Source organism: Saimiri boliviensis, chromosome 19, assembly GCF_048565385.1.
Source record: "Saimiri boliviensis isolate mSaiBol1 chromosome 19, mSaiBol1.pri, whole genome shotgun sequence".
NCBI lineage: Eukaryota > Metazoa > Chordata > Mammalia > Primates > Cebidae > Saimiri > Saimiri boliviensis.
Genome location: NC_133467.1, coordinates 40601974 through 40626675, shown reverse-complemented (window position 1 = coordinate 40626675; position 24702 = coordinate 40601974). Strand labels below are relative to the sequence as shown.

The 24702-nt window shown below is 49.4% G+C and overlaps 2 protein-coding genes across 4 annotated transcripts; one reads left to right on the top strand and one right to left on the bottom strand.

The window, feature by feature from the left end:
• Window positions 1–470: 470 nt before the first annotated feature.
• ANKRD34A (ankyrin repeat domain 34A) lies at window positions 471–3667 on the bottom strand. The gene is made up of 2 exons (XM_003944378.3): window positions 3464–3667; window positions 471–2920 (listed from the first exon to the last, which is right to left on the bottom strand). Exon 2 carries the CDS (start codon window positions 2799–2801, stop codon window positions 1311–1313), a length of 1491 nt encoding a protein of 496 aa, XP_003944427.1. The 5' UTR covers window positions 2802–2920; window positions 3464–3667; the 3' UTR covers window positions 471–1310.
• On the top strand, window positions 2557–24440 carry POLR3GL (RNA polymerase III subunit GL). 3 transcript variants are annotated; one of them, XM_039460215.2, is made up of 9 exons: window positions 6297–6428; window positions 18552–18718; window positions 19564–19693; window positions 21856–21924; window positions 22577–22633; window positions 22864–22937; window positions 23070–23183; window positions 23794–23898; window positions 24282–24440. In XM_039460215.2, the coding sequence occupies exons 2-8, from the start codon at window positions 18593–18595 to the stop codon at window positions 23878–23880; spliced, it is 657 nt and encodes a 218-aa protein (XP_039316149.1). In that variant the 5' UTR covers window positions 6297–6428; window positions 18552–18592; the 3' UTR covers window positions 23881–23898; window positions 24282–24440. The 3 variants fall into 3 exon arrangements, with proteins under 3 accessions (XP_039316150.1, XP_039316149.1, XP_039316148.1); XM_039460216.2 differs by lacking the exons at window positions 6297–6428; window positions 24282–24440 and adding an exon at window positions 2557–2615 and having other exon boundaries at window positions 23794–24269; XM_039460214.2 differs by lacking the exon at window positions 24282–24440 and having other exon boundaries at window positions 6300–6428; window positions 23794–24269.
• The last annotated feature ends 262 nt before the right edge of the window (window positions 24441–24702 follow it).

The following is a 24702-nucleotide window of genomic DNA, read 5'->3' as shown; positions in this document are numbered from 1 at the left end:
CCTTCCCCCCATCGTCTCTCCTACAATGGCTCAGAAATCAAAGATGGGGAAATAAAGGCCAGAAGTAGAAGAAAAACAGAAGAAACACACTTGGTGATGCTTGGTGGAATGAAAATTAGACCCTGAATAAAAACTGCGAGTGGTCAAGAAATAGCAAGCTCGGAAAAGAGACAGTTAATCTACCAGGATATATCTGCTGATGATGGAGGGAGAAACTTTGCAGGAACCTTAAAGATTTCAATGTTGAACACAGAGGAAACTGGAGGAAATGAAATCTTGTCGAATGCCTTAAAACCTTTAGGACACGGGACACTTGCCTTTTCTCTATAGCCACAGTTTGTCAGTTGGTTTCTTGGAAAGAAGGTGGCTGGAATGGCTAAGTATCCCCTGGATCATTACAGCTATAAGTTAGTATTACCCTCCCACCCCATTCCTCATTCCCCATACCCACACCTCCAGGCAGAAGTGACAAAACAGAGACTCTGAACACATTTATTTGATATGTCAAGTGGAGAGAGGAGTGATTTAGGGTTTCTCCCCACTTCTACCTGTGGGGGTGTTCATAAGCTCAGACAGACAGAAGAGCAGCTTAGAGCCCATGACCCACTCCCTGGGAAAATGAGACAATCTGTTGTAGTTGGAGGAACAGGGTGGGAATAAAAAGCAGGAAGTTGAGAAGTGAAGTTGAGAGCAGGAAAGACAGCAGCGGAACTGAGGCTGGGGGTTGCTGCAGGAACCCCCAAGAAGAGTGAAAAAGATATCCTGAAAAGTGGTTGGGGCTGGAAGCAGGGTGTGACTAAGGAGCCAGGCCTGGAGAAAGAAGCGAGACCTGCAGAATGGGCTAGGATGTTCACGGAGAGAATAGAGTGTGCAAAATCAGGATAGGCTGTGTTGCAGGGCATACGTGGAAAGCAAGGGACTGCTTCTGCAGGAGGGCAAAGACATCGGAGACTGCCCATAAGTAGGGGTTCCCTACTGCTTCTGAACAAATGCAAGAGAGTTTGGGACCCTAGCCCTGTGTGTTTATTGGTGTGCTGTGCCTGTGGGTACACAAGTAATCCCATATGCATGTGAAATGACCAGGGCATGAATACATGTGTCTATATACCCAGTAAGTAGAGTACTTATTCTTTCTCACTAATAAGAGTACTGTGCTTATGGACACATGCTTAACCATGTATGGGTGCCCCGTTCACCCATGAGCACATGCAAGGGATCCCTGTTTTCCTGGTGTGTGTGTGTGAGCGGTTCTCCCACCTACCCCATTAAGGTCCTGGTCCCCACCCTCCTTGGCTCCTCTCACCCCTCTCTCAGCGCCCTGGCTCCCCAGGCCCACCTAGACTCTGGAAGCCCCCTAGCAGGCGGAGCTGCTCAGTCTGCATGGAGTGGCGTCTCACCAATTTGCGCTTGGTCCTGGGAGAGCCTGGCGCCCCGGCATAAGGAGGGGCAGGCAGCGAAGGCGCCCGACCTCCGGGTTGAGGGCGAATGTCGGGGATGGGAGGGTGGGGACTGACGTTGAGAGGGGGCAGGAAACCCGGCCGCGTTTGCGAGATGTGGTCCAGGAGCAACGTCCCCGACCCCCTCCGCTCCAGCAGGCCCGGACTCCGCCTTCGTCCGCTTAGCGGAGATACCGCCCCTGGCAGACTTTCTTGGGACTGGCGCGGAGAGGGAGCCGAGCCGGCCAGAGGGAGGGTCAACGGGGAGGCGCTGTATCGGCGGCGCTCCAGGGACAAGCGGCTGGATTCCGGCGAGTCAGGGCAAAGATGTCCGGGGGTGTCGAGCTCCACTGGCTCCATGCGGCTCAGTTTCTGCCTCAGCCCTGAAGGAGGGCCAGACTCCTGAGCTTCTGGTGCTGTGTTTCGGCGCGAGAGAGGACCCCCGCAAGTCACTTTCTCCGCCCATGGGGGCGGGTCCTCAGGGCCTTCCGTGCTGTGACGTCGGGAAAGACGGGGTCGACCCGTCAGGGTCAGGCCGTTGAAGTCGGCAGTCAAGCGCTCGATCCCGGGTCTCCCTTCGGTGGGTGGGACTGGTTGAGCAGGGGCCACTAGGCCCCAGGGCTCGGAGTTGAGCCTTTTGAGTGGTTTTGGGGGATGGCGTGGTGGTTTGGGGAGCGGCTCGGAAGGGGAGGGGTCATCCGGGGGCTTAGGCAGAGGGAATTCAAATACGTCCCGCTTCTCCTCTTCTTCCTGGGCGCGAGGGGATAGCATCCCTCGCCCTCCTCCTCCTGCGGTCTGCAGCTGGATTTCCGAAGGCGACGTGCAGACCCCCGGGCTAGGAGGAGCGGGAGCAGGATCCTCCACCCCTGGGGATGGTGGAGAATTAAGATACTGCCGGGTCTTCTTGGTGCCCGAGGGCGAGGTATCGGTGGTGATGATGATGACCTCCGTGCCCTTGGCCTTGCAGGCGTCCAGCAGCGTGGCAAGGGTCTCGCGGTCTCCGCGGTCCAGGGCGTGGACGAGAGCCGAGGCGCCCGCGTGATCTCGGACGGAGGGGTCCGCGCCGTGGGCAAGAAGCAGCGAGGCCACGGCGGCGCCCCCACCCCCGGCGCAAGCGTGCATGAGCGCCGTGCGCCCCAGGCGGTCTGCGATGTTGGGGTCCGCGCCTTGCTCCAGGAGGTAGCGTACCATGCGTGCCTTGTTCTGGGGGTCGTCGTAGCGGGCCCGACAGGCTGCCATTAGCGCAGTCTCCCCCTGCGCATCACCCTCATTCACGTAGGCGCCTCCCTCCAGAAGCAAACGGGCCAAGCGTAGCTTACCCTGACCCACCGCCCGAAGAAGAGCGTGGCCCTCAGTGTGCAACATAGCTGCGGCTGGGGCGAGGGCACAGGTGGAGCCGCGACTGAGAACTGCCGAGGATGGCTAGGGGTGTGTGTGGGGGGGTGGATGGCAGAGGCCTGAGGTCTCAGTGACGAAGCCGATCCCTGCAAGAGAGAGATCTTATTGATAGATTTGGCAGGGAAATTGAGGTACCGACGCAGGGACCCAGCGTGGGGTGAGGGAGACCTTAACGGCATATAGTCCTTCCTCTAACTCACGCCTTTGAGCTGGCCCTTCCCCCGCAGCGCATGCCTGAGGAGGTGGGAAGGGTGCACCCGCACTGAAGGGACTAGCGCGCGTGCAAATGCGTTCGTGCACGCGCAGGGATGTCCGCACCCCCACCCTCACCCCATGGCTTATCAGACCTTTCCTCTATCCCCCTTTTCTTATCCACACTTGGGAGCCTCCTTTCTAGGATGCTGAACACCACCCACCCACACACATGGACCCTACAGTCACACACGTATTCTCATTCCTAACCTCTTTTAGCTTGCCACAGCCCCAAAAATTGAATGGGGGGAGGGAAGCATCCTGCGTTTGGGACCTAAAACGGGTGGAGGGAGAATTGGGGGGATTCTTTTGCCCCGGTGTTGTTCCCCATCACTCCTTGCTCTTTCCCCTCCCAGCCTGTGCGCCCAGATAGATACCTGAATGTCCGCAGAATCTCCGCCTGGCCAGGATTGGGGCCGTGGCCACGGGGCAGCCGAGGTGGCAGAGCCAGGTTCCCGGGGGCCCGCATGGCGTGGAGGGGGGGGCACCCGGATTCCCTTGGTGTCAGTATCTGCGCCCCGGCGCCGGATCCTGGTCCCTCCTCCCGGAGCGCCCCGGGCACAGCGCCGGCTCGGGAGGAGAGAAGCTGGGGGGGGGGGGGGGCGGAGCTCTGCTGTACTATTTATAGCCTAGTCTCTGCGGGTGGGGGCGTCGGGCACCAAACTGCTCCCCCACTCATGCACACAGAAACCCTCAAAAAACCTAGAGGCTCCAATCCTGACTTTCCTTTCTTAGCCGACCTCCCCTCAGCCCCAACAAACCTAAGTGTTCCTTAGGGGACTCTGCGACCCAGACAGGGACCATCATGAAGATTCTTCGCTGAGCTTCAGCAGATCCCCATTCTCCGAACTTGGTGTGTTTATGCGCTCCTGTGCGCCAGACCTGACCTGCCACACACACACACGGCACATGGCACACGGCACACTGTGCAGAAGGCCGTAGAGAGGCTTTTTGGATCCACACCCGGTGTCCATACTGTGCAAAGAGAGGCAAGAGATGTGGCTGTCTTCCTGGAGTTTAATTGTGAAAGAAAGCACGGTCCAGCCGGGAGTCAGACACAGATACAACCCCGCCCCATCTCTCAAAAACGGAACAACCATCACAGAGAAATTTGGACCTCAGCTCCCTTATATAGACCTTTTAGATAACTATGAGGAAGGTGGATGGGGCGGGGGGCACTTTTAGATAGGGCAAGGGACATTCCCAGGTGCCTCCACCCGTATTATTGTGGGAAGGGAGATAGGAAACGGGCAGGAAGAAGAGCGAACCTTGCAATGCAGTCTCTCATTGCATCTCTTTAACCTCAGTCTTGCTTAGACGTATTATTTTTTTCATCTTGCTTGAAGGTCTCTCTCTGAAACTCTCCTTCCATCTTCTGTCTTCCTGTCTGTCTATTGGTCTCTCACACTCTCTCTGCTTCTCCTTGCCACCTGCCCTGTCTCCATGGTTACCATAGCTTCCATCTACATATTTTGGTACTGTTTGTGTCCAGCTGGAAGGCACCAAGGGAAGTGGGAGAAGAAAAATGATAAGGATTTAGAAAGTTCACTCAGGGTCCTGAGCTAATTCAGAGGCTGGAGACCCCCCAGATGCAAGATACAGAAAATAATTTTCCCAGGGATGGTAGAGAGAGAAATATTTGCAGGAAGCTACTCATTTTTTTTTTTTTTTTTTTAAGATGGCGTTCCGCCATGACGGCCAGGCTGGACTTGAACTCCTAACGTCAGGTGATCCACCCACCTTGGCCTCCCAAAGTGCTAGAATTACAGGCGTGCGCCACCGTGCCGGTCCTGAAGCTACCCATTTTTACTAGTTAGTTCTTGGACACGTGTCAACTACATGCCATGTGCTTTACATACACTATCTTCAATCCTCACAACTCTCTAAGATAGGAATTATCATCTTGTTACAGATCAGGAAACAGACTTAATAAGGTTAAGCAAGTTCTCCCAAGCTTCACAGCTAAGTTTGTGTCCTATGGCACCGACAGGGCACTTGCCACTACACCTATGGCCACCCAGTCTACATGCCGTTTTCTGTAACATCTGGGATGTTCTTCTTGACCAAGTCCTAGATTTCATCTCCATTCTGAAGTCTTTCCCCCGTTTATGTTTTTTTTGTGCGTGTGAAAATAGGACTCCTCTTTCCACTCTGCCCCGTTTCCCAAGGGGCTTGCAGGAGGTGGAAGGTAGTGGAAAATGCAGAAAAAGGCTGGGCACGATGGCTCGCGCCTGTAATCCTTGCATTTTGGGAGGCCGAGGTGGGAGGATCATGAGGTCAGGAGTTCGAGACCAGCCTGGCCAGGATGGTGAAACCCCACCTCTATATGTAAAAATTCTTTTTTTTTTTTTTTTTTTTTGAGACGGAGTTTCGCTCTCGTTACCCAGGCTGGAGTGCAATGGCGCAATCTCGGCTCACCGCAACCTCCGCCTCCTGGGCTCAGGCAATTCTCCTGCCTCAGCCTCCTAAGTAGCTGGGATTACAGGCACGCGCCACCACGCCCAGCTAGTTTTTTGTATTTTTAGTAGAGACGGGGTTTCACTATGTTGACCAGGATGGTCTCGATCTCTCGACCTTGTGATCCACCCGCCTCGGCCTCCCAAAGTGCTGGGATTACAGGCTGAGCCACCGCGCCCGGCCGTAAAAATTCTTTAATAAATTTTTTTTTTTTAATGCAGAAAAAGCTGGGCTCTTGCCCTGTCTCTCCTAGTACTCTGATCCCAGATTCTTCCTTCCTCAAACTCTCTGCCCACCTTCGCACAGACACGGCAGCAACCCACAGAAAAAAACATTTTTAGAAAAGAAGTATCCATTGGTGGTGCTGGAGAGAGGCAGTGTAGGATTGAAAGGAAGGCTGGAGTGATGGAGGAGACCAAGCTGTGAAGCCAGAGCCACACAAAGGCCGATCCCTAAAGAGCCGCTTTCCCAGGGGTTGATTTCTCCGTAGGCCCACTTCTCTTATGGCCTTTCTGTGGGGGCTCCCTCAACACAGTCCCTCGATGAGATAGGAGTGGCACGTTCCCTCGGAGAACTCTCGCCGGCCCCGGGCTCCTTCATCCGGAGTGAGGCCGGAAATAAGTGACCGCAGGTGATTCTGCAACGCCAACTCCCTCCGCGACCTGCCGCTTCGCCGGCTTCGGTTCCGGCGGACTCGCTCCCTCCCTCCTTCCCTCCGGAGGCTTCAAGAGGGCGGACCTCCCTCCTCGGCTTCTCCGGCATTGGCCGAGAGGACTGACCAATGGGGAGCTCCGGGAGGCGGGCCTAAAACGCCGCCGCCTGGAGGAAGCCCAGGACCTTTCAAGTTGGCGGCGGCCTGGGCTCCGCGCGGGGCAGGGGCGGCAGGTAAGGCTCGGACCCGGTGGCTCGGACCTGGTTCGGTCCCACGCTTCCCGAGCTTGTTCATCCCGGCCAGGCTGCGAAAGAGACAACGCTTTCCGGCGGGTCGTTGGATCAGCCCCCTTCTGATCCCTCCTCTCTCTCTCCTGGGCTCCCATGGCTGTGTTGACTGTAGACTAGAGAATGGTAGTTTTCTGTCGCGCGTGGGGAGAGAGATTGCAGCAGAAAACGAGACAGCCTTTTGTACCTCTCTTTGGTGTAGCATCAGTTCCCCCGAATCCATTAATATTATCCCAAGAGCCTGACAGACTCCTGTCATCTGTGAAGACTAGCGGAAATACTGCCTTCCACCTGTAGTTTTCCTGGGCCGCCTTTCTTGCAAAATAAATTGTTCCCCCGTCTGACGATAGCGTTCTGTGCATACCTTTATTAGAACACTTGCCCTCTCTCCCTTTAATGTTTCCATGCTTTTTAGAATAGAAGGTTTCGTAGCACAGGTCCTAGTGGTTAATACCTAGCGCCCAATAAACGTTACTTCAATAGAGCTGGTTTCTGACAACTAGCACTCTTTTTGGGGAGGCAGAATTTAAACTCCTAACATAACTAGGGAACAATAAAAGACAATACAGTATGTAATTAGGAGCCATTAAATTAGTGGTTCATAATATTAGGGGTTCATAATTGTTTCTGCAATCCAGAGAAGGAAGAAACCAAGGAGAACTGGAATGGTGAGGGGAGACTATGGATCAGAAGGTCTCAAGTTCAGAAGGGCCCATAGAAGTCATGTATTTATTCATTCATGCAACAAATATTTACTGAGCAACTACTATATGCCAGACACAATGCCAAACCATGGTGATCATAGGGAAATCCTCTACTAGAGCCAGGCATCCTTCTTCGACAAACTATTTAGTAAGTTATTACTCAGCTTCTATGTAAACATCTTTAGTGAGGGAACTCCCTTACCTCTCTTGTAGGTCATTCCATTTTTAAATACCTGTTCTTTAGTCAATATTCAACAAATATTACAAATAAATATAGAGCTCAAGGAAGTGGATTTCACACTTCCACTGTAAAAGAGGAATATCTGGTGGGCGCGCTGGCTCACGCCTGTAATCCCAGCATTTTGGGAAGCTGAGGCAGCCGGATTACCTGAGGTCGGGAGTTTGAGACCAGTCTGACCAACATGGAGAAACCCTGTTTCTACTAAAAATACAAAAATTAGCCAGGCCTGGTGGCACATGCCTGTAATCACAGCTACTGGGGAGGCTGAAGCAGGAGAAGAATTGCTTGAACCAGGGAGGTAGAGGTTGTGATTAGCCGAGATCTGCCATTGCACTCCACCCTGGTCAACAAGAGCGAAACTCCAACTCAAAAAAAAAAAAAAAAAAAAAAAAGAGAGAGAGAGAGAAATCTGTCCCTCTTCTACAGTGGAAGTGGTAGCATTCTTAAAAGCAAGTCATTTCTGATTGGGCATGGTGGCTCATGCCGGTAATTCCAGCACTTCGGGAGGCTGAAGTGGGCAGATCACTTTAGCCCAGGCATTCAAGACCAGCCTGGGCAACATGGCAAAACCCTGTATTTACAAAAACTACAAAAACATGGCCAGGCATGGTGGCATAAACCTGTAGTTCTAGCTGCTCAGGAGGCTGAGGTGGGAGGGTTGCTTGAGCTGGGGAAGTTGAGGCTGCAGTAAGCCAAGATTGTGCCACTGCACTCTAGCCTAAGCAACAGAACAAGAACCTGTATACAAAAAAAAAAAAAAAAATTACGAGCTGCCACCATGAATGTGACAGGTGTCCACTAAACTGACTCGCCCTTAGTATCCCACCATAGGAAGTGAATTTAGATGCCTGAACATATTCCCCTTTTAGGCCCGGCGCGGTGGCTCAAGCCTGTAATCCCAGCACTTTGGGAGGCGGAGGCGGGTGGATCACGAGGTCAAGAGATCGAGACCATCCTGGCCAACATGGTGAAACCTCGTCTCTACTAAAAATACAAAACATTAGCTGGGCATGGTGGCACATGCCTGTAATACCAGCTACTCAGGAGGCTGAGGCAGGAGAATTGCCTGAACCCAGGAGGCGGAGGTTGCGGTGAGCCGAGATTGCGCCATTGCACTCCAGCCTGGGTAACAAGAGCGAAACTCTGTCTCAAAAAAAAAAAATTCCCCTTTTAATTTTTTAAATAATATTTGTAACCATTCATTTATTGTTAAATTTCAGTTATTTCAGAATTTTTGCTACTATAAATAGCTTTGATGAATATCCTTTTACTTATATCTGTGACTGTGTATCTGATGATGTCTTTGGGATAGATTTTTAAAGTGAGATTGCTGAATTAGGGATATAAATATTTCTTTCTTTCCTTCTTTCTTTTTTTTTTTTTTGAGATGGACTATCACTCTGTAGCCAGGCTGGAATACAGTGGCATGATCTCGCCTCACTGCAACCTTCGACTCCCTGGTTCAAGCAATTCTCTGCCTCAGCCTCCTGAGTAGCTGGGATTACAGGCATGTGCCACCACACCAAGCTAATTTTTGTTGTTGTTGTATTTTTATTAGAGGACAGGGTTTCACTATGTTGGCCAGGATGTCTCGATCTCCTGACCTCAGGTATCTGCCTGTCTCGGCCTCCAAAAGTGCTGGGATTACAGGCATGAGCCACTGCGCCTGGTGATACAATCATTTCAAAGGCTGTTGATTTAACTGGAAAAATTGCTCCGCTTGAAATACTGTGTTCATAGTCCTTCCAGTGAGGTATGAGAAGATCCATCTGAAAAAAACTCATGACAGCTGCTTATTATTTAAATCTTTGTCACTTTGATAGGTGAAGAGTGGTTTTATTGGCCCTTCTATCTCTCTGACACAAACACACAAACACACAGACACACACACACACACACACACACACATGCACTCTCGATCTCTTTTTTTTTTTTCTTTTTTTTTTAAGACGAGGTTTCACCATTTTGGTCGGGCTGGTCTTGAACTCCTGACCTCAGGTGATCCGCCCGCCTTGGCCTCCAAAGTGCTTGGATTACAAGCGTGAGCCACCACACCTGGGCTTGATCTCTTTTTGTGAGATAGAGTCTTGCTCTGTTGGCCAAGCTGGAGTGCAGTGGCGAGATCTCGGCTCACTGCAAACTCCACCTCCTGGGTTTAAGTGATTCTCATGTCTCAGCCTCCTGAATAGCTGGAATTAAAGGTATGCACCACTGCACCCGGCTAATTTTTTTTTTTTTTTTTTTTTTTGAGACAGAGTTTCGCTCTTGTTACCCAGGCTGGAGTGCAATGGCGCGATCTCGGCTCACCGCAACCTCCGCCTCCTGGGTTCAGGCAATTCTCCCGCCTCAGCCTCCTGAGTAGCTGGGATTACAGGCACGCACCACCATGCCCAGCTAATTTTTTGTATTTTTAGTAGAGACGGGGGTTCACCATGTGGACCAGGATGGTCTCGATCTCTTGACCTCGTGATCTGCCCGCCTCGGCCTCCCAAAGTGCTGGGATTACAGGCGTGAGCCACCGCGCCTGGCTGGCTAATTTTTTATATTTTTAGTGGAGACAGGGTTTCTTCATGTTGCCCAGGCTGGTCATGAACTCCTGGCCTGAAAAGGTCTGCCCACCTGGGCCTGGATCAGAGGCGTGGGCCACCCGTGCCTGGCCAGGGCCATTCTCTTTGCCAGTTTCCTGCTCATATCCTTTGCCCATTTTTTCTGTTGGGATGATTTTTTAAAATTTGGATTTCCAAGAGTTTAAGGGTGTTAATTTCTTGCTTTATTTATTACATATATAGCAAATTCTAAGCATCAGAGTGCCGCGGGCCTCAGTGCCTGGGTTTCTTATTTTCTCTGTCCACAGCCACTCCTTTAGGGGTCTCACCCAGTCTTATGACTTGAAGTATTGTTTATTTGCTGATGACACCACCAGAACGTAAGCTCCATTTAAACCCTGTGGATGCAGCACGTTTTGTCTATTTCGCACACTGCTATATCCCTAGAATCTAGAACAGTGTCTGGCACATAGTGAGCATTCAATAAATACTTATTGAGTGAAATGATATTATTGTTATTTTTATTCCCATTTTACAGATGAGGAAACAGGTTTAGAGACAGTAAATAAAGTACCAGAATTTATGTAGTGAGGAAATGGCAGTGGGATTCAAATCTATATTCTTAACCTCTACATGTACTGCCTTCCTTAAAATTGATGTAATTGTTAGTGTTTTTCTGTATGTTTTGTTGAAGCCTGCTTCTCTGTAACTTTCACCACAATATACAGGTATGCATAATTGGGAATGAGTATAGTATACATGAGTGTTTGTTTGAAGTAAAACAGAGTACGGGGTAAACTCTCTGGGAAGGTTGATGATAAGGAGGAGCAGATTGCAACTAGATTATGGGAAACCTTAAGTATCCTGAAGAATTTTAACTCCATCACAATCTTAAATAGCAGAGACTCCCTGTAGATTCCTAAGCTGGGTGGAGTATGGATGGTTTATTTCCCAACCTGGATTAAGTAAAATTTTGTCTTCTCTCCTTGCATTCTTAGAGGATCACTCATTTACTGTGTAGAAATGGTATTGGATTTGTCTGACCTCAAAGCTCATGGCCATTTATTGACTCTTCATTGCTCCGGTCTCCACTGCCAACACTGTATCTGTCAAGTGGGAAGATACTTAACCAGCTGATGAGAATGTTCTCTCTCTTAAAAGGGGCTGAAGACATGGTGACAAATTCTTTTTTTTTTTTTTTTTGAGACCAAGTCTTGCTTGGTCACCCAGGCTATAGTACAGTAGCATGATCTCAGCTTACTGCAACCTCTGCCTCTTGGGTTCAAGCAGTTCTCCTGCCTGAGCCTCCTGAGAACCTGGGATTACAAGTGCACTCCACCACACCCAGCTAATTTTTTGTATTTTTAGTAGAGACAGGGTTTCACCATGGTGGTCAGGCTGGTCTCGAATTCCTGACCTCATGATCTGCCCACCTTGGCCTCCCAAAGTGCTGGGATTATAGGTGTGAGCCACCGTGCTCAGCCAACAAATTCTGATTATTTCTCTAGTCTCCATGAGACATCTTCTCTCCCATAATGTGTTCTTTTCTCTTCTTTTATCTTTCCTCCCCTTTCCTGCCATCCCCTCCCCACCCCCTCCCTCCTCCGCTTTCTCCTTCCTTTCTTTCTCTTTCTTTTCTTTCTTTCTTTGACAGAGTTTTGCTCTTGTGACCCAGTCTGAAGTCCAATGGTATGATCTTGGCTCACCACAACCTCTGCCTCTGGGGTTCAAGTGATTCTCCTGCCCCACCCTCCTGAATAGCTGGGATTGCAGACATGCACCAGCACACCTGGCTCATTTTTGTATTTTTAGTAGAGACGGGGGTTTTTCCATGTTAGTCAGGCTGGTTTTGAACTCCCAACCTCAGGTGATCCGCCCACCTCAGCCTCCCAAAGGGCTAGGATTACAGGCGTGAGCCACTGTGCCCGGCCTCATAATATGTTCTTTTCAAACAGATTGCAGTTTAATATGTTAACCAACAGCCACTGTTTTCTCAAGATTTTCCTGGCAGTTGGGCTTGAAACTTTTCAGATTCCTCAGATACACATTTTTCTATCTTCTCCTAGCTACAGATTGTTAATCTCATTTAGTGTTATTACATTTAAATTTTATTTATTTATTTATTTATTGAGACAGGGTCTCACTCTACTACCCAGACTGGTACACAGTGGTGTGATAATAGCTTACTGCAGCCTCCACCTCATGGGCCCAAGTGATCCTCTGCCCTGGCCTCCCAAAGTGCCCAGATTACCTCTATGAACCACCACACCTGGCCCATTTAAACGATTTTTAAGTAATATTTTAATGTTATTATAGGATTCTATTCAGCATAGAAAAAAACTTAAAGTATATATAACCTGGCGGGCATGGTGGCTCATACCTGTAATCCCTGCTCTTTGGGAGGCCGAGATGGGCAGATCACCTGAGGTCAGGAGTTTGAGGTTCGAGACCAGCCTGGCCAACATGACCAAACCGCGTCTCTACTAAAAATACAAAAATTAGCCTAGCATGGGGGTGGGTGCCTGTAATCCCAGCTACTCGGGAGGCTGAGGCAGGAGAACTGCTTGAACCTGTGAGGTAGAGGCTGCAGTGAGCCGAGATCACATCACGGCACTCCAGCCTGGGTGACAGAGCAAGACTGTCTCGAAAAAAAAAAAAAGAAAGATACACAACTCTCCCCACCAAAAAAACTTGATCCTTCAAATTAACCTTTGTAATTTTTGGTACCTATCCTTCAATAACAGATTTTTAATTCATATGTGTGTATGTATTTCTGACAAGAGATTACTGTCTACAAATTTTTTGTAAATATCTTTTTCACCAACTAATCTCTTATGAATTTTGAATTGCTACTTGATTTTTGTTCTTGCTTGAGACAGGGTCTCACTCTGTCACCCAGGGTGAGTGCAGTGGCATGATCACGGCTCACTGCAACCTCTGTTTCCCGGGCTGAAGCAATCCTTCCACCTCAGTCTCCCATGTAGCTGGGACTGCCCGTATGTGCCACCATGCCTGGCTAATTTTTTTATTTTTTGTAGAGATGGGTTCTCACTATGTTGCCCAGGCCGCTCTCAAACTCCTGGACTCAAGCAATCCTCCCACCTTGGCCTCCCAGAGTGCTGGAATTACAGGCGTGAACCACCACGCCTAGCCTCGAGGTTTATTTTTTATCTTTTTTATTTTATTTTATTTTTTTCTGAGACGGAGTTTCGCTCTTGTTACCCAGGCTGGAGTGCAATGGCGCCATCTCGGCTCACCGCAACCTCCGCCTCCTGGGTTCAGGCAATTCTCTTGCCTCAGCCTCCTGAGTAGCTGGGATTACAGGCACGCGCCACCATGCCCAGCTAATTTTTTTGTATTTTTAGTAGAGACGGGGTTTCACCATGTTGACCGGAATGGTCTTGATCTCTTGACCTCGTGATCTGCCTGCCTTGGCCTCCCAAAGTGCTGGGATTACAGGTGTGAGCCACCGTGCCCGGCCCTAATTTTTTGTCTTTTAATTAATCGATTTTAGATTTCACAACAGTTTCACACTTACAGACAAATTTAGCAGATTATGCCAAGAATTCCCATTTGTCCCAGTGCAGTTTCCCCTATTCACATTGTAGATTTAGTATAGTATATTTGTTACAATTAATGAATGAATACTTAGTTATTTTGAGGAGACAATGGCTGTTGGTTAAGATATTAAATATATTATTATTAACTAAGGTTCATACTTGCTTGACATGTCTTTGGTTTTTACCTATTGCTCTGTTGCTGTACCCGAATCCCATTTAGGATACCACATTATATTTAGTTATCACATCTCCTTAGGCTCCTCAAGTGTGACAGGTTTCTCAGGCTTTCCTGTTTTTGATGACTGACAGTTTTGTGGTGTTGAGTATACATGTAGGATGCCTTTCTGTTGGAATTTGTCTGATGTTTTTCTCATTATTAACCTGGGCTTATGGGTTTTTAGGAGGATGATCACAGAATGAAGTACCATTTTATCATAAGGGCATATACTGAAAGCATAATTGATGAGTATTGATGCTGACCTTGATCATCTGGTTGAAGTCATGTTTTTCTGGTCTCTCCACTGTGAAGATATTCCTCCTGATTTCCTAAATTATATTGAATTAAATTGCCTGTACACAGTCCACACATAAGAAGTGGGGAGTTATAGCCAGGTGTGGTGGCTCACACCTGTAATCTTAGCACTTTGGGAAGCTGAGGGGGCAGATCATCTGAGGTTGGGGGTTCAAGATCAGCCTGACTAACATGGAGAAACCCCATCTCTACTAAAAAATACAAAATTAGCCAGGTGTGGTGGCATATGCTTCTAATACCAGGTACTCAGGAGGCTGAGGCAGGAGAATAGCTTGAATCCAGGAGGCAGAGGTTACAGTGAGCTGAGATCCTGCCATTTCACTCCAGCTTGGGCAACAAGAGTGAAACTCACTATCAAAAAAAAAAAGAAAAAAAAAGAAGTGAGAAGTCATGCTTCCCTGCTCGCTTTAGGATGGAGCGTCTACATATTTTATTTGGAATTCTACGTGAGAGATTTGTTTATTCTCCCCAGTATAAACAAATGCAGGCATTTATTCATATCACTATAGACTCAGATATTTATCTTATACTTTGGGGTTATAATCTAATACTACTTTACTTACTTTGTTCCTCAAACTGTTCCAGCTTTGACATCGGGAGCTTTTTCAGTTGGCTCTTAATGTCCCTTTGACGCAGCTTCATCAAAACGTTCATTTTTTTTCTTTTTCCTTTTTGAGATGGAGTTTCGCTCTTGTTGCCCGGGATGGATTGCAATGGCGTGATCTCGGCTCACCGCAAACTCTGCCTCCCGGGTTCGAGCGATTTTTCTGCCTCAGTCTCTTGAGTAGCTGGGATTACAGGCATGCGCCACCACGCCTGTCTAATTTTGTATTTTTTGTAGAGACGGGGTTTCTCCATATTGGTCAGGCTGGTCTCAAACTCCTGACCTCAGGAGATCCGCCTGCCTCGGCCTCCTGAAGTGCTGGGATTACAGGTGTCAGCTACCACTCCTGGCTGTTTTCTTTTTTTCTGCTTTTTGTTTGTTTGTTTGTTTGAGATAGAGTCTCACTCTGCCACCCAGGCTGGGGTGCAGCGGTGCAATCATGACTCACTGCAGTATCAATCGCCCTGGCCAGAGCAATCCTTCGCAATAGCTGGAACTCCACACCTGGCTAATTTTTGTATTTTTTGTAAAGACGGGGTTTTGCCTTGTTGTCCAGACTGGTCTCAAACTCGTAGGGCTCAAGCGACCTCCCCACTCCAGCCTCCTAAAGTGCTGGGATTACAGGCATGAGCCCGGCTAACTCCATCAATGTGTGAGTGTGGTTGTGATTTTGAGCACTTTCTTACATTTTGGTACCTCAAGATGCTCTAGACTCATCTTGTGTATTTCCTACGACTCCAGGGAGCCCTGGTACCTTTTACTGGAAAATTGTTTTAGAGACCAAGATCTGAGTGCTAGGTGTGCTCATTGCTACTGGGGCATCATTTCTCTCAAGTTTCCTTTTCATCTGGCGATTTTATTCCCCCATCCTAGCTGCCTCTGAGTGGTTTCTCAGGTTTGGTGATAAGAGGCAGAGTGAAAATTTAGTAGAAGGAGAAACTTTGGATTCATCAATGTTGATCACAGTGGAACAAACTGCCTTGGGGGAGAATGGATACCATCTCTTTAGGGAAGTGCCACCAAAAGCTGAATCACAATTCACAGAGTAACGTCAGGCATGGTGTCTCACCCCTTTTAATCCCAGCACTTAGGGAAGCAGAGCAGGCGGATCACTTGAGTCCAGGAGTTTGAGATTAGCCTGGGTGACATGGCAAAACCCCATCTCTACAAAACACAAACGTTAACTGGGCTTGGTGGCACAGCTGTAGTCCCAGCTACTCAGGAGGCTGAGGCGGGAGGATCACTTGAGTCTGGGAGGCAGAGGTTGCAGTGAGCCGAGATTGCACCACTGCACTCCAGTGAAGTCCTGCACTCGCAGAGGTTTAGACTAGATGACCTCTAAGGATCCTCCCAGTTGTAAGATTCTTTGCTTCCAAGTGGTATTTAAAAAGATCAATTTTGGGCCGGGTGCAGTGGCTCAAGCTTGTAATCCCAGCACTTTGGGAGGCCAAGGCGGGTGGATCACCTGAGGTCAGGAGTTTGAGACCAGCCTGGCCAACATGGCAAAAACACATCTCTAGTAAAAATACAAAAATGAGCTGGGCATGGTAGTGCATGCCCGTAATCCCATCTATTCAGGAGGCTGAGGCAGGAGAATTGCTTGAACCAGGAGGTGGAGGTTGCAGTGAGCCGAGGTAGTACCTCTGTACTCCAGCCTAGGTGATAGAGTGAGACTTCATCTCAAAAAAAAAAAAAAAAAAGCCGGGTGCGGTGGCTCAAGCCTGTAATCCCAGCACTTTGGGAGGCCGAGGCGGGTGGATCACGAGGTCAAGAGATCGAGACCATCCTGGTCCACATGGTGAAACCCCGTCTCTACTAAAAATACAAAAAATTAGCTGGGCATGGTTATGCGTGCCTGTAATCCCAGCTACTCAGGAGGCTGAGGCAGGAGAATTGCCTGAACCCAGGAGGCAGAGGTTGCGGTGAGCCGAGATCGCGCCATTGCACTCCAGCCTGGGTAACAAGAGCAAAACTCCGTCTCAAAAAAAAAAAAAAAAAAAAAAAAATCCATTTTGACTGGGTGCGATGGCTCACACCTGTAATCCTAGCACTTTGGGAGGCCAAAGTAGGCGGATCACAAGGTCAGGGCTTTGAGACCAGCCTGGCCAACATGGTGAAACTCTGTCTCTACTAAAAATAGAAAAATTAGCTGGGTGTGGTAGTGCGTGCCTGTAACTCCCAGCTACTCGGGAGGCTGAGGCAGGTGAATTGCTTGAACTCAGGAGGCAGAGGTTTAAGTGAGCCTAGACTGTACCATTGCACTCCAGCCTGGGCGACAGAGCAAGACTTTGTCTCAAAAACAAACAAACAAACAAACAAAAACTCAGTTTGGCCTTGTGCAGTGGCTCATGCCTGTAATCCCAGTACTTCGGCAGCCTGAGACAGGTGGATCACTTGACATAGCGAAACACCATCTCTTTTTTATTTTATTTATTTATTTATTTATTTAATTTATTTTTTGAGACGGAGTTTCGCTCTTGTTACCCAGGCTGGAGTGCAATGGCGCGATCTCGGCTCACCGCATCCGCCTCCTGGGTTCAGGCAATTCTCCTGCCTCAGCCTCCTGAGTAGCTGGGATTATAGGCACGCACCACCATGCCCAGCTAATTTTTTGTATTTTTAGTAGAGACGGGGTTTCACCATGTTGACCAGGTTGGTCTCGATCTCTCGACCTCGTGATCCACCCGCCTCGGCCTCCCAAAGTGCTGGGATTACAGGCTTGAGCCACCGCGACAAACAAACAAAAAAAGCCAGGTATGGTGGCACACACGGTAGTTCCAGCTACTTGGGAGGTTAAGGTAGGAGGATCACTTGAGCCCAGGAGGTTGAGACTACAGTGAGCCGTCATCATGCCACTGTACTCCAGCCTGGGTGACAGAAAGAGACCCTGTCTCAAATAAAATTAAAAGATCAATTTGATTGTAATGTCTCTTTTCCCCTGGTTGACAATAAAGTTGATGATTCATTCCTGTGCTCTCCCAGTGCCTGGCACACTATCTTTTTCACGGTAGATGAAAAATTAGTGTTTTGCTGAATGCATTGCATTATATTGAATTGGGGCCTGGTTGGATTTGGAAGGGCAAAGAGAGAAAGAATTCAAAGGTTATATGTAGAAATTCAGATAGTGGCTGGACATAGTGGTTCGTGCCTGTTATCCCAACACTTTGGGAGGCTGAGGCAGGAGGATCACTTCAGCCGAGGGGTTCGAGGCTACAGTGAGCTGTGATCGTACCATTGTACTCAAGCATGGGTGACTGAACATCTCTAAAAATAAAAATAAGGAAATGAAGTCTGGGTGCAGTGGCTCATGCCTGTGATCCCAGTACTTTGAGAAGCTGAGGTGGGCAGATCACCTGAGGTTGGGAGTTCAAGACCAGCCTGGCCAGCATGGTGAAACCCTGTCTCTAATAAAAATACAAAAATTAGCTGGGTGTGGTGGCAGGCACCTATAATCCCAGCTACTTGGGAAACGGAGGCAGGAGAATTGCTTGAACCTGGGAGGCGGAGGTTGCAGTGAGCAGAGATCACACCACTGCACTCCAGCCTGAGGGTGAGACTCAAAACAAAACAACGATGAAAGGAATGCAGATAGAGATAAGCATCAAATTGTCCTAGGGATGTAGAGTTGTGTCCAAGAGTCTCAGCACTTTCTCTTTTGTGCTAAACTATATTGTAATGACCTGACCTGTTTGGGGGACCATGTCTCATTCATGTTTATATTCCCAGAAATTCTCTGTCTGACACTGTGCCTTCTCAGTCAAAATTTGTTGAATGACATTGACTTTTCATGTTCCAGGGAGAGAAGATGGAATGTCTTGTCTGTCCTTGGCTTCCTGTCCATTCGACTACATTTCTTTTTCTCTTTCTTTTTGTCTTTATCAGGTTTTCTCACTGGATCTCTGAATACCCAGGCCCCCTCCACTATGGCCAGCCGGGGTGGGGGCCGAGGTCGTGGCCGGGGCCAGCTGACCTTCAACATGGAGGCTGTGGGCATTGGGAAGGGGGATGCTTTGCCCCCACCCACTCTGCAGCCCTCTCCACTCTTCCCTGTGAGTCTCTTCACTCCCTTCCCCGACTCTCACGTGCCCCTGGCCGACTGCATGATTCTGGGTTCCTCCTAGACCATCATAAAGTCACTTCGGGAAGCTGAGGCGGGTGGATCACCTGAGGTCAGGAGTTCAAGACCAGCCTGGCCAAAACGGCCAAACCCCATCTCTAGTAAAAATAGGAAAATGAGCCGGGCATGGTAGTGCATGCCTGTAATCCCATCTGCTCAGGAGGCTGAGGCAGGAGAATCACTTGAACCCAGGAGGTGGAGGTTGCCGTGAGCCGAGATAGTGCCTCACCTTGCCCCTCTCTGTCTCTGTACTCCCAATGCACAGGGGATGTTTTGCAGACGAAGAAGTGTCCGCCTGCACTTCTCCCGAGCTTTCGAAATGACACGTTCCTCCCCTCATTCTCTTTTGGCCTCTGCTCAGCGGGAGTATTAGATTAAATTGGGAGGGCCGGGCGCGGTGGCTCAAGCCTGTAATCCCAGCACTTTGGGAGGCCAAGGCGGGTGGATCACAAGGTCGAGAGATCGAGACAAGCCTGGTCAACATGGTGAAACCCCGTCTCTACTAAAAATACAAAAAACTAGCTGGGCGTGGTGGCGCGTGCCTGTAATCCCAGCTACTCAGGAGGCTGAGGCAGGAGAATTGCCTGAACCCAGGAGGCGGAGGTTGCGGTGAGCCGAGATCGCGCCATTGCACTCCAGCCTGGGTAACAAGAGCGACACTCTGTCTCAAAAAATAAAATAAAATAAAATAAAATAAAATAAATTGGGAGGAGGGGTCCTCCCAGATTTGTACGAGCATTTTTCTCCCTGAACTGACTACTGCCCCCGCCTCTTTAGCCCCTGGAGTTTCGCCCAGTCCCTCTGCCCTCGGGAGAGGAAGGGGAGTATGTCCTGGCATTGAAGCAAGAGCTACGAGGAGCCATGAGACAGCTCCCCTACTTCATCCGGCCAGCTGTCCCCAAGAGAGGTCAGTTGGAATGCCAGCATCACGTTCTGAGTGTCTTCCACGGGCAGTGCCCTGTGCTCGGCACCGCTGGGGGCCAGAGAGGCACAAGAAGGGTACTGTCTAACTGGGGAGATGATAATAGTTACTTCCGTGTCTGAAATGCATTATAGTTTTCATGGTTTGTTTTGAGTCTCATAATAGTCTTGGTACTTAGTGGGTGGGTGATTAAATACTAAAATCCCATTTTACATGTATAAGTGAGGGGATGTATTTTGTAAAAATTTATATATTTTGGCCGGGCGCGGTGGCTCAAGCCTGTAATCCCAGCACTTTGGGAGGCCAAGGCGGGTGGATCACGAGGTCGAGAGATCGAGACCATCCTGGTCAACAAGGTGAAACCCCGTCTCTACTAAAAATACAAAAAATTAGCTGGGCATGGTGGCTCGTGCCTGTAATCCCAGCTACTCGGGAGGCTGAGGCAGGAGAATTGCCTGAACCCGGGAGGCAGAGGTTGCGGTGAGCCGAGATCGCGCCATTGCACTCCAGCCTGGGTAACAAGAGTGAAACTCCGTCTCAAAAGAAAAAAAAAAAAATTATATATTTTAAATTTTTTTGTAAAATAGAGATGGAGGTCTCCTTATGTTGCCTAGGCTGGTCTTGAACTTCTGAGCTCAAGAGATTATTCCGCCTTGGCCTCCCAAAAGTGCTAGGATTACAGGCATGAGTCACCACACCCAGCAAAATGTTTAACTATCTGAATATTACAGCCACCAACCAACAAGGGAAGACAGACCCTGGTTTCTTTTTTTTTTTTTTTTGAGATGCTCTTGTTACCCAGGCTGGAGTGCACTGGCACGATCTCGGCTCACTGCAACCTCTGCCTCCTGGGTTCAAGCAATTCTCTTGCCTCAGCCTCCCGAGTAGCTGGGACTACAGGCATGTGCCACCATGCCCAGCTAATTTTTGTATTTTTAGTAGGGACAGGGTTTCACCATGTTGACCCGGATGGTCTCGATCTCTTGACCTTGTGAGCCACCACGCCTGGCCCAGACCCTGGTTTCTTATTCCCTACCGCACTTTCCACTACACCATACTCTTTCTTAATACAGCCATGCCTTTGAACTAAGGGATGGAAAAAAAAAAAAAAAAAAAACCATCGTGGCCAGGTGTGGTGGCTCATGCCTGTAATCCCCACATTTTGGGAGGCTGATGCGGGTGGATCACTTGAGGCCAGGAGTTTGAGGCCAGCCTAGCCAACATGGTGAAACCCTGTCTCTACTAAAAATAAGAAAATTAGCCAGGCACAGTGCCATGTGCCTGTGGTCTCAGCTACTCAGGAAGCTGAGGCACAAGAATTGCTTGATACCTGGGAGGCGGAGCTTGCAGTGAGCTGAGATCTCGCCACTAAAAAAAAAAAATTGGCCAGACACAGTGGCTCATGCCTGCAATCCCAGCACTTTGGGAGACTGAGGCCAGTGAATCACCTGAGGTCAGAAGTTCGAGACCAGCCTGGCCAACATAGGGAAACCCTATCTCTACAGAAAATACAAAAAATTCGCCAGGTGTGGTGGCAGGCACCTGGAATCTCAGCTACTTGGGAGGCTGAGGCAGGAGAATCACTTGAACCCAGGAGGCGGAAGTTTCAGTGAGCTGAGATTGCGGCATGGCATTCCAGACCAGGAAACAGTGCAAGACTCCATCTCAAAAAAAAAAAAAAAAAAAAAAAAAAATTAGCCTGGTGTGGTGGCATGCACCTGTAATCCCAGCTACTTGGGAGGCTGAGGCAGGAGAGTCGCTTGAACCTCAGAGGCAGAGGCTGCAGTGAGCTGAGATCATACCAGTGGACTCCAGCTCAGCTGATAGTGCCAGACTCCCTCTCAAAAAAAATTTAAAAAAAAGGCTGGGCGAGGTGGCTCATGCCTGTAATCCCAGCACTTTGGGAGATGAAGGCGGGTGGATCACTCGAGGTCAGGAGTTTGAGATCAGCCTGGCCAACATGGTGAAACCCCGTCTCTAAAAAAAAAAAAAAAAAAAGAATGATAAGGTCCTCACTGAAGCTGACCCCCTGGGCTCTGGGTTTGGGGTAAGGGGACAGATAATTGCTGAGTATTGAGGTGGCTGGACTCTCAGGGGCAAACCCTGTTCTGGGTCTCTGATGAAACTTTGATCCTTCCACCCCTCAGATGTGGAGCGGTATTCAGACAAATACCAGATGTCAGGTCCGGTTGACAATGCCATCGACTGGAACCCTGGTAGGTGATGGGCCCTTTCGTTAACTGCCCTTCTTTCAAGTGCTGCAGATGCTTCAAGCCATTGCCATCAGCCCCATGTCCCCACCCCATTCCCTCATCCAGCATCTGCAAGCTAGAGCCTTAATTATGTTCCAAAACACTCTCAGATTCTACTTGGAAAAGCTATTCAACAGTTCCCACTACTCAGGAGATATCCAAGCCACAGTTTTATTATGAACAGCTTGGACCCGGCCCCTTTCTTCCTCTCCTTTGAAACCATCACCCCCTTTAAAACCAGTCATCGGCTGGGCGCGGTGGCTCACGCCTGTAATCCCAGCACTTTGGGAGGCCAAGGCGGGTGGATCACGAGGTCGAGAGATCGAGACCATCCTGGTCAACATGGTGAAACCCCGTCTCTACTAAAAATACAAAAAACTAGCTGGGCGTGGTGGCGCGTGCCTGTAATCCCAGCTACTCAGGAGGCTGAGGCAGGAGAATTGCCTGAGCCCAGGAGGCGGAGGTTGCGGTGATCCGAGATCGCGCCATTGCACTCCAGCCTGGGTAACAAGAGCGAAACTCCGTCTCAAAAACAAAAACAAAAACAAAACCAGTCATCATTTGTTGGAGACCCCAGGCAGGGTCCTATTGACATTTACATTCCCGCTATTCCCAGATTGGCGGCGTCTACCCCGGGAGCTAAAGATCCGAGTGCGGAAGCTACAGAAGGAACGTGAGTGTATCTGGAAAAAGAGGGTTCCTCCCTCAGCCTGAGAGCCAAGGCTGCTGTGGTCTCACATTCCCTCCCGGTTCCTCTAGGAACGACCCAATCCCCCAAGTGTTATTGCTAGACGCCATAGTGGCCACATGAGGGCAGCAGCGTGACATGTTCTTTGCAGGAGGATGGGGTCAAAAGCGGGCAAAATTTGCTCTCTGATGGTTCACCTTTCGATCCCCCACCAGGGATTACGATTCTTCTCCCGAAGAGGCCTCCTAAGACCTCGGAAGACAAGGAGGAGACGATACAGAAGCTAGAGGTGAGGAGGAAGCGTGCATAGAGCCCTCCCGAGCCCTGCAGCTGTTCCCTCTCTTGGCCCGCGTGTGCCTCCGTTTTCCCTCCTGTGAACTGAATCTGAGTTTCCGTTCGTTCCTCTTCATCCCCACCTGAGACCCTGGAGAAGAAGGAGGAAGAAGTCACTTCAGAGGAAGATGAGGAGAAGGAAGACGAAGAAGAGAAGGAAGAGGAGGAGGAAGAAGAATATGATGAGGAAGAGCATGAAGAGGTGAAGGGGACTCCTTCCACCTTGGCCCCCCTCACTTTACCCCCTAACCTCTGGGGATCTCAACTGTTTTTTGTTTTTTTTTTTGAGACAGAGTCTCACTCTGTCGCCAGGCGCCAGCCTGGAGTGCGATGGCGCGATCTCGGCTCACCGCAACCTCTGCCTCCCGGGTTCAAGCAATTCTCCTGCCTCAGCCTCCTGAGTAGCTGGGATTACAGGCACGCGCCACCACGCCCAGCTAATTTTTTTTGTATTTTTAGTAAAGACGGGGTTTCACCATGTTGGCCAGGATGGTCTCGATCTCTTGACCTCGTGATCCACCCGCCTCGGCCTCCCAAAGTGCTGGGATGACAGGCGTGAACCACCGCGCCCGGCCTATCTCAACTCTTTACACCAGGGATGCTCCCCTCAGAGGGCTGGCATGCCAACAGCGAGAGCTCCCCTCTGGGTTGGGGCGTCCCTCGACTTCATCTGTCCCTTCTCCAAACTACAGCTAGAAGACACGTCTCAGGCCTGGGATGTGTGACGGGGAGGAAAGGGGTCTGGTACACAGGAAGGAAGGTGAACGCCAAAAGCAGGCTTGACTTTTAATTATTTTTTTTTTCCATTTCAGGAAACTGATTACATCATGTCCTATTTTGACAATGGAGAGGACTTTGGGGGTGACAGTGATGACAATATGGATGAGGCTATCTACTGAAGAAGGACTCGGACCCCTGTATGTTTCTTGAGGATGCAGAGAGTAGCTGTCCCTGTTATTTGGTTTTCCAGACAAACAAATCATTTGGTCAGAGTTCACGTCATCTGTCCGGTCCCTGGAGATGGGCTGGAGGATGATGACAGTTTCTTTTCTCTGCCTCCCCTCCTTCCACATTTGCATCACCTCTGATATCTTGAGGAAAGTGCAAAGGACAAATATCTCAATTGCATGGAGAAAGGAGAATTGAAAGAAGAACTAGGGTTGTGAGAGCTGAGATGGCTTTACCGCTCCCCAATTTGTGTAGCTCTTTGTGGAGAGCATTAGGGACGGGAGCAGTTTGAAGGAGTAAGACTGGTTTTATATTTTTAAATAAAGTGTTTTTCTCTGTCTCTCTGTTCTAGGTGAGGCCTGGTGAGGGAGGGCTGGAGGAACGAAGGGAGTGCCTAGCTGAGCAGGGTCCGGTGTGACACGGTGAAGGGCCACAGCCCGCTTGTCCTTCGTGCCTTCCCTCCTCCCCCCACGGGGGGACACGGTCACAATCCAGCCCCCAGGAAATATCCAAGACCTCATCTGTAGGGCTGTGAAAAGTAAGTTGTAGAAGCAGCCTCTGTCCCCCGCAGAGCAGCTGGCTTCTGAGCCTCTGGTCCTCGGGCCTTGATGACATGATTGTGACTGTTCACACGTTCCCAAGGACACAGGCCCTGTCTTTGCCACACTTGACCTTGATCTTGTCCTTATTTACAAAGGATGATTACAGCTATAAAAGGGAAAAAAAAAAAAAAGAGCCGGGTATGGCGGCTCATGCCTGTCATCCCAGCACTT

What these genes read in the sequence shown, in the direction of transcription:
- POLR3GL (XM_039460215.2), top strand. Translation starts at nt 18,593, where the DNA reads ATGGCCAGCCGGGGTGGGGGCCGAGGTCGTGGCCGGGGCCAGCTGACC. An exon ending in AGCCCTCTCCACTCTTCCCT is followed by an intron (nt 18,719 to 19,563) that starts GTGAGTCTCTTC and finishes CCGCCTCTTTAG; the next exon opens with CCCCTGGAGTTTCGCCCAGT. An exon ending in AGACGATACAGAAGCTAGAG is followed by an intron (nt 22,938 to 23,069) that starts GTGAGGAGGAAG and finishes TCCCCACCTGAG; the next exon opens with ACCCTGGAGAAGAAGGAGGA.
- ANKRD34A (XM_003944378.3), bottom strand. Translation starts at nt 2,801, where the DNA reads ATGTTGCACACTGAGGGCCACGCTCTTCTTCGGGCGGTGGGTCAGGGT.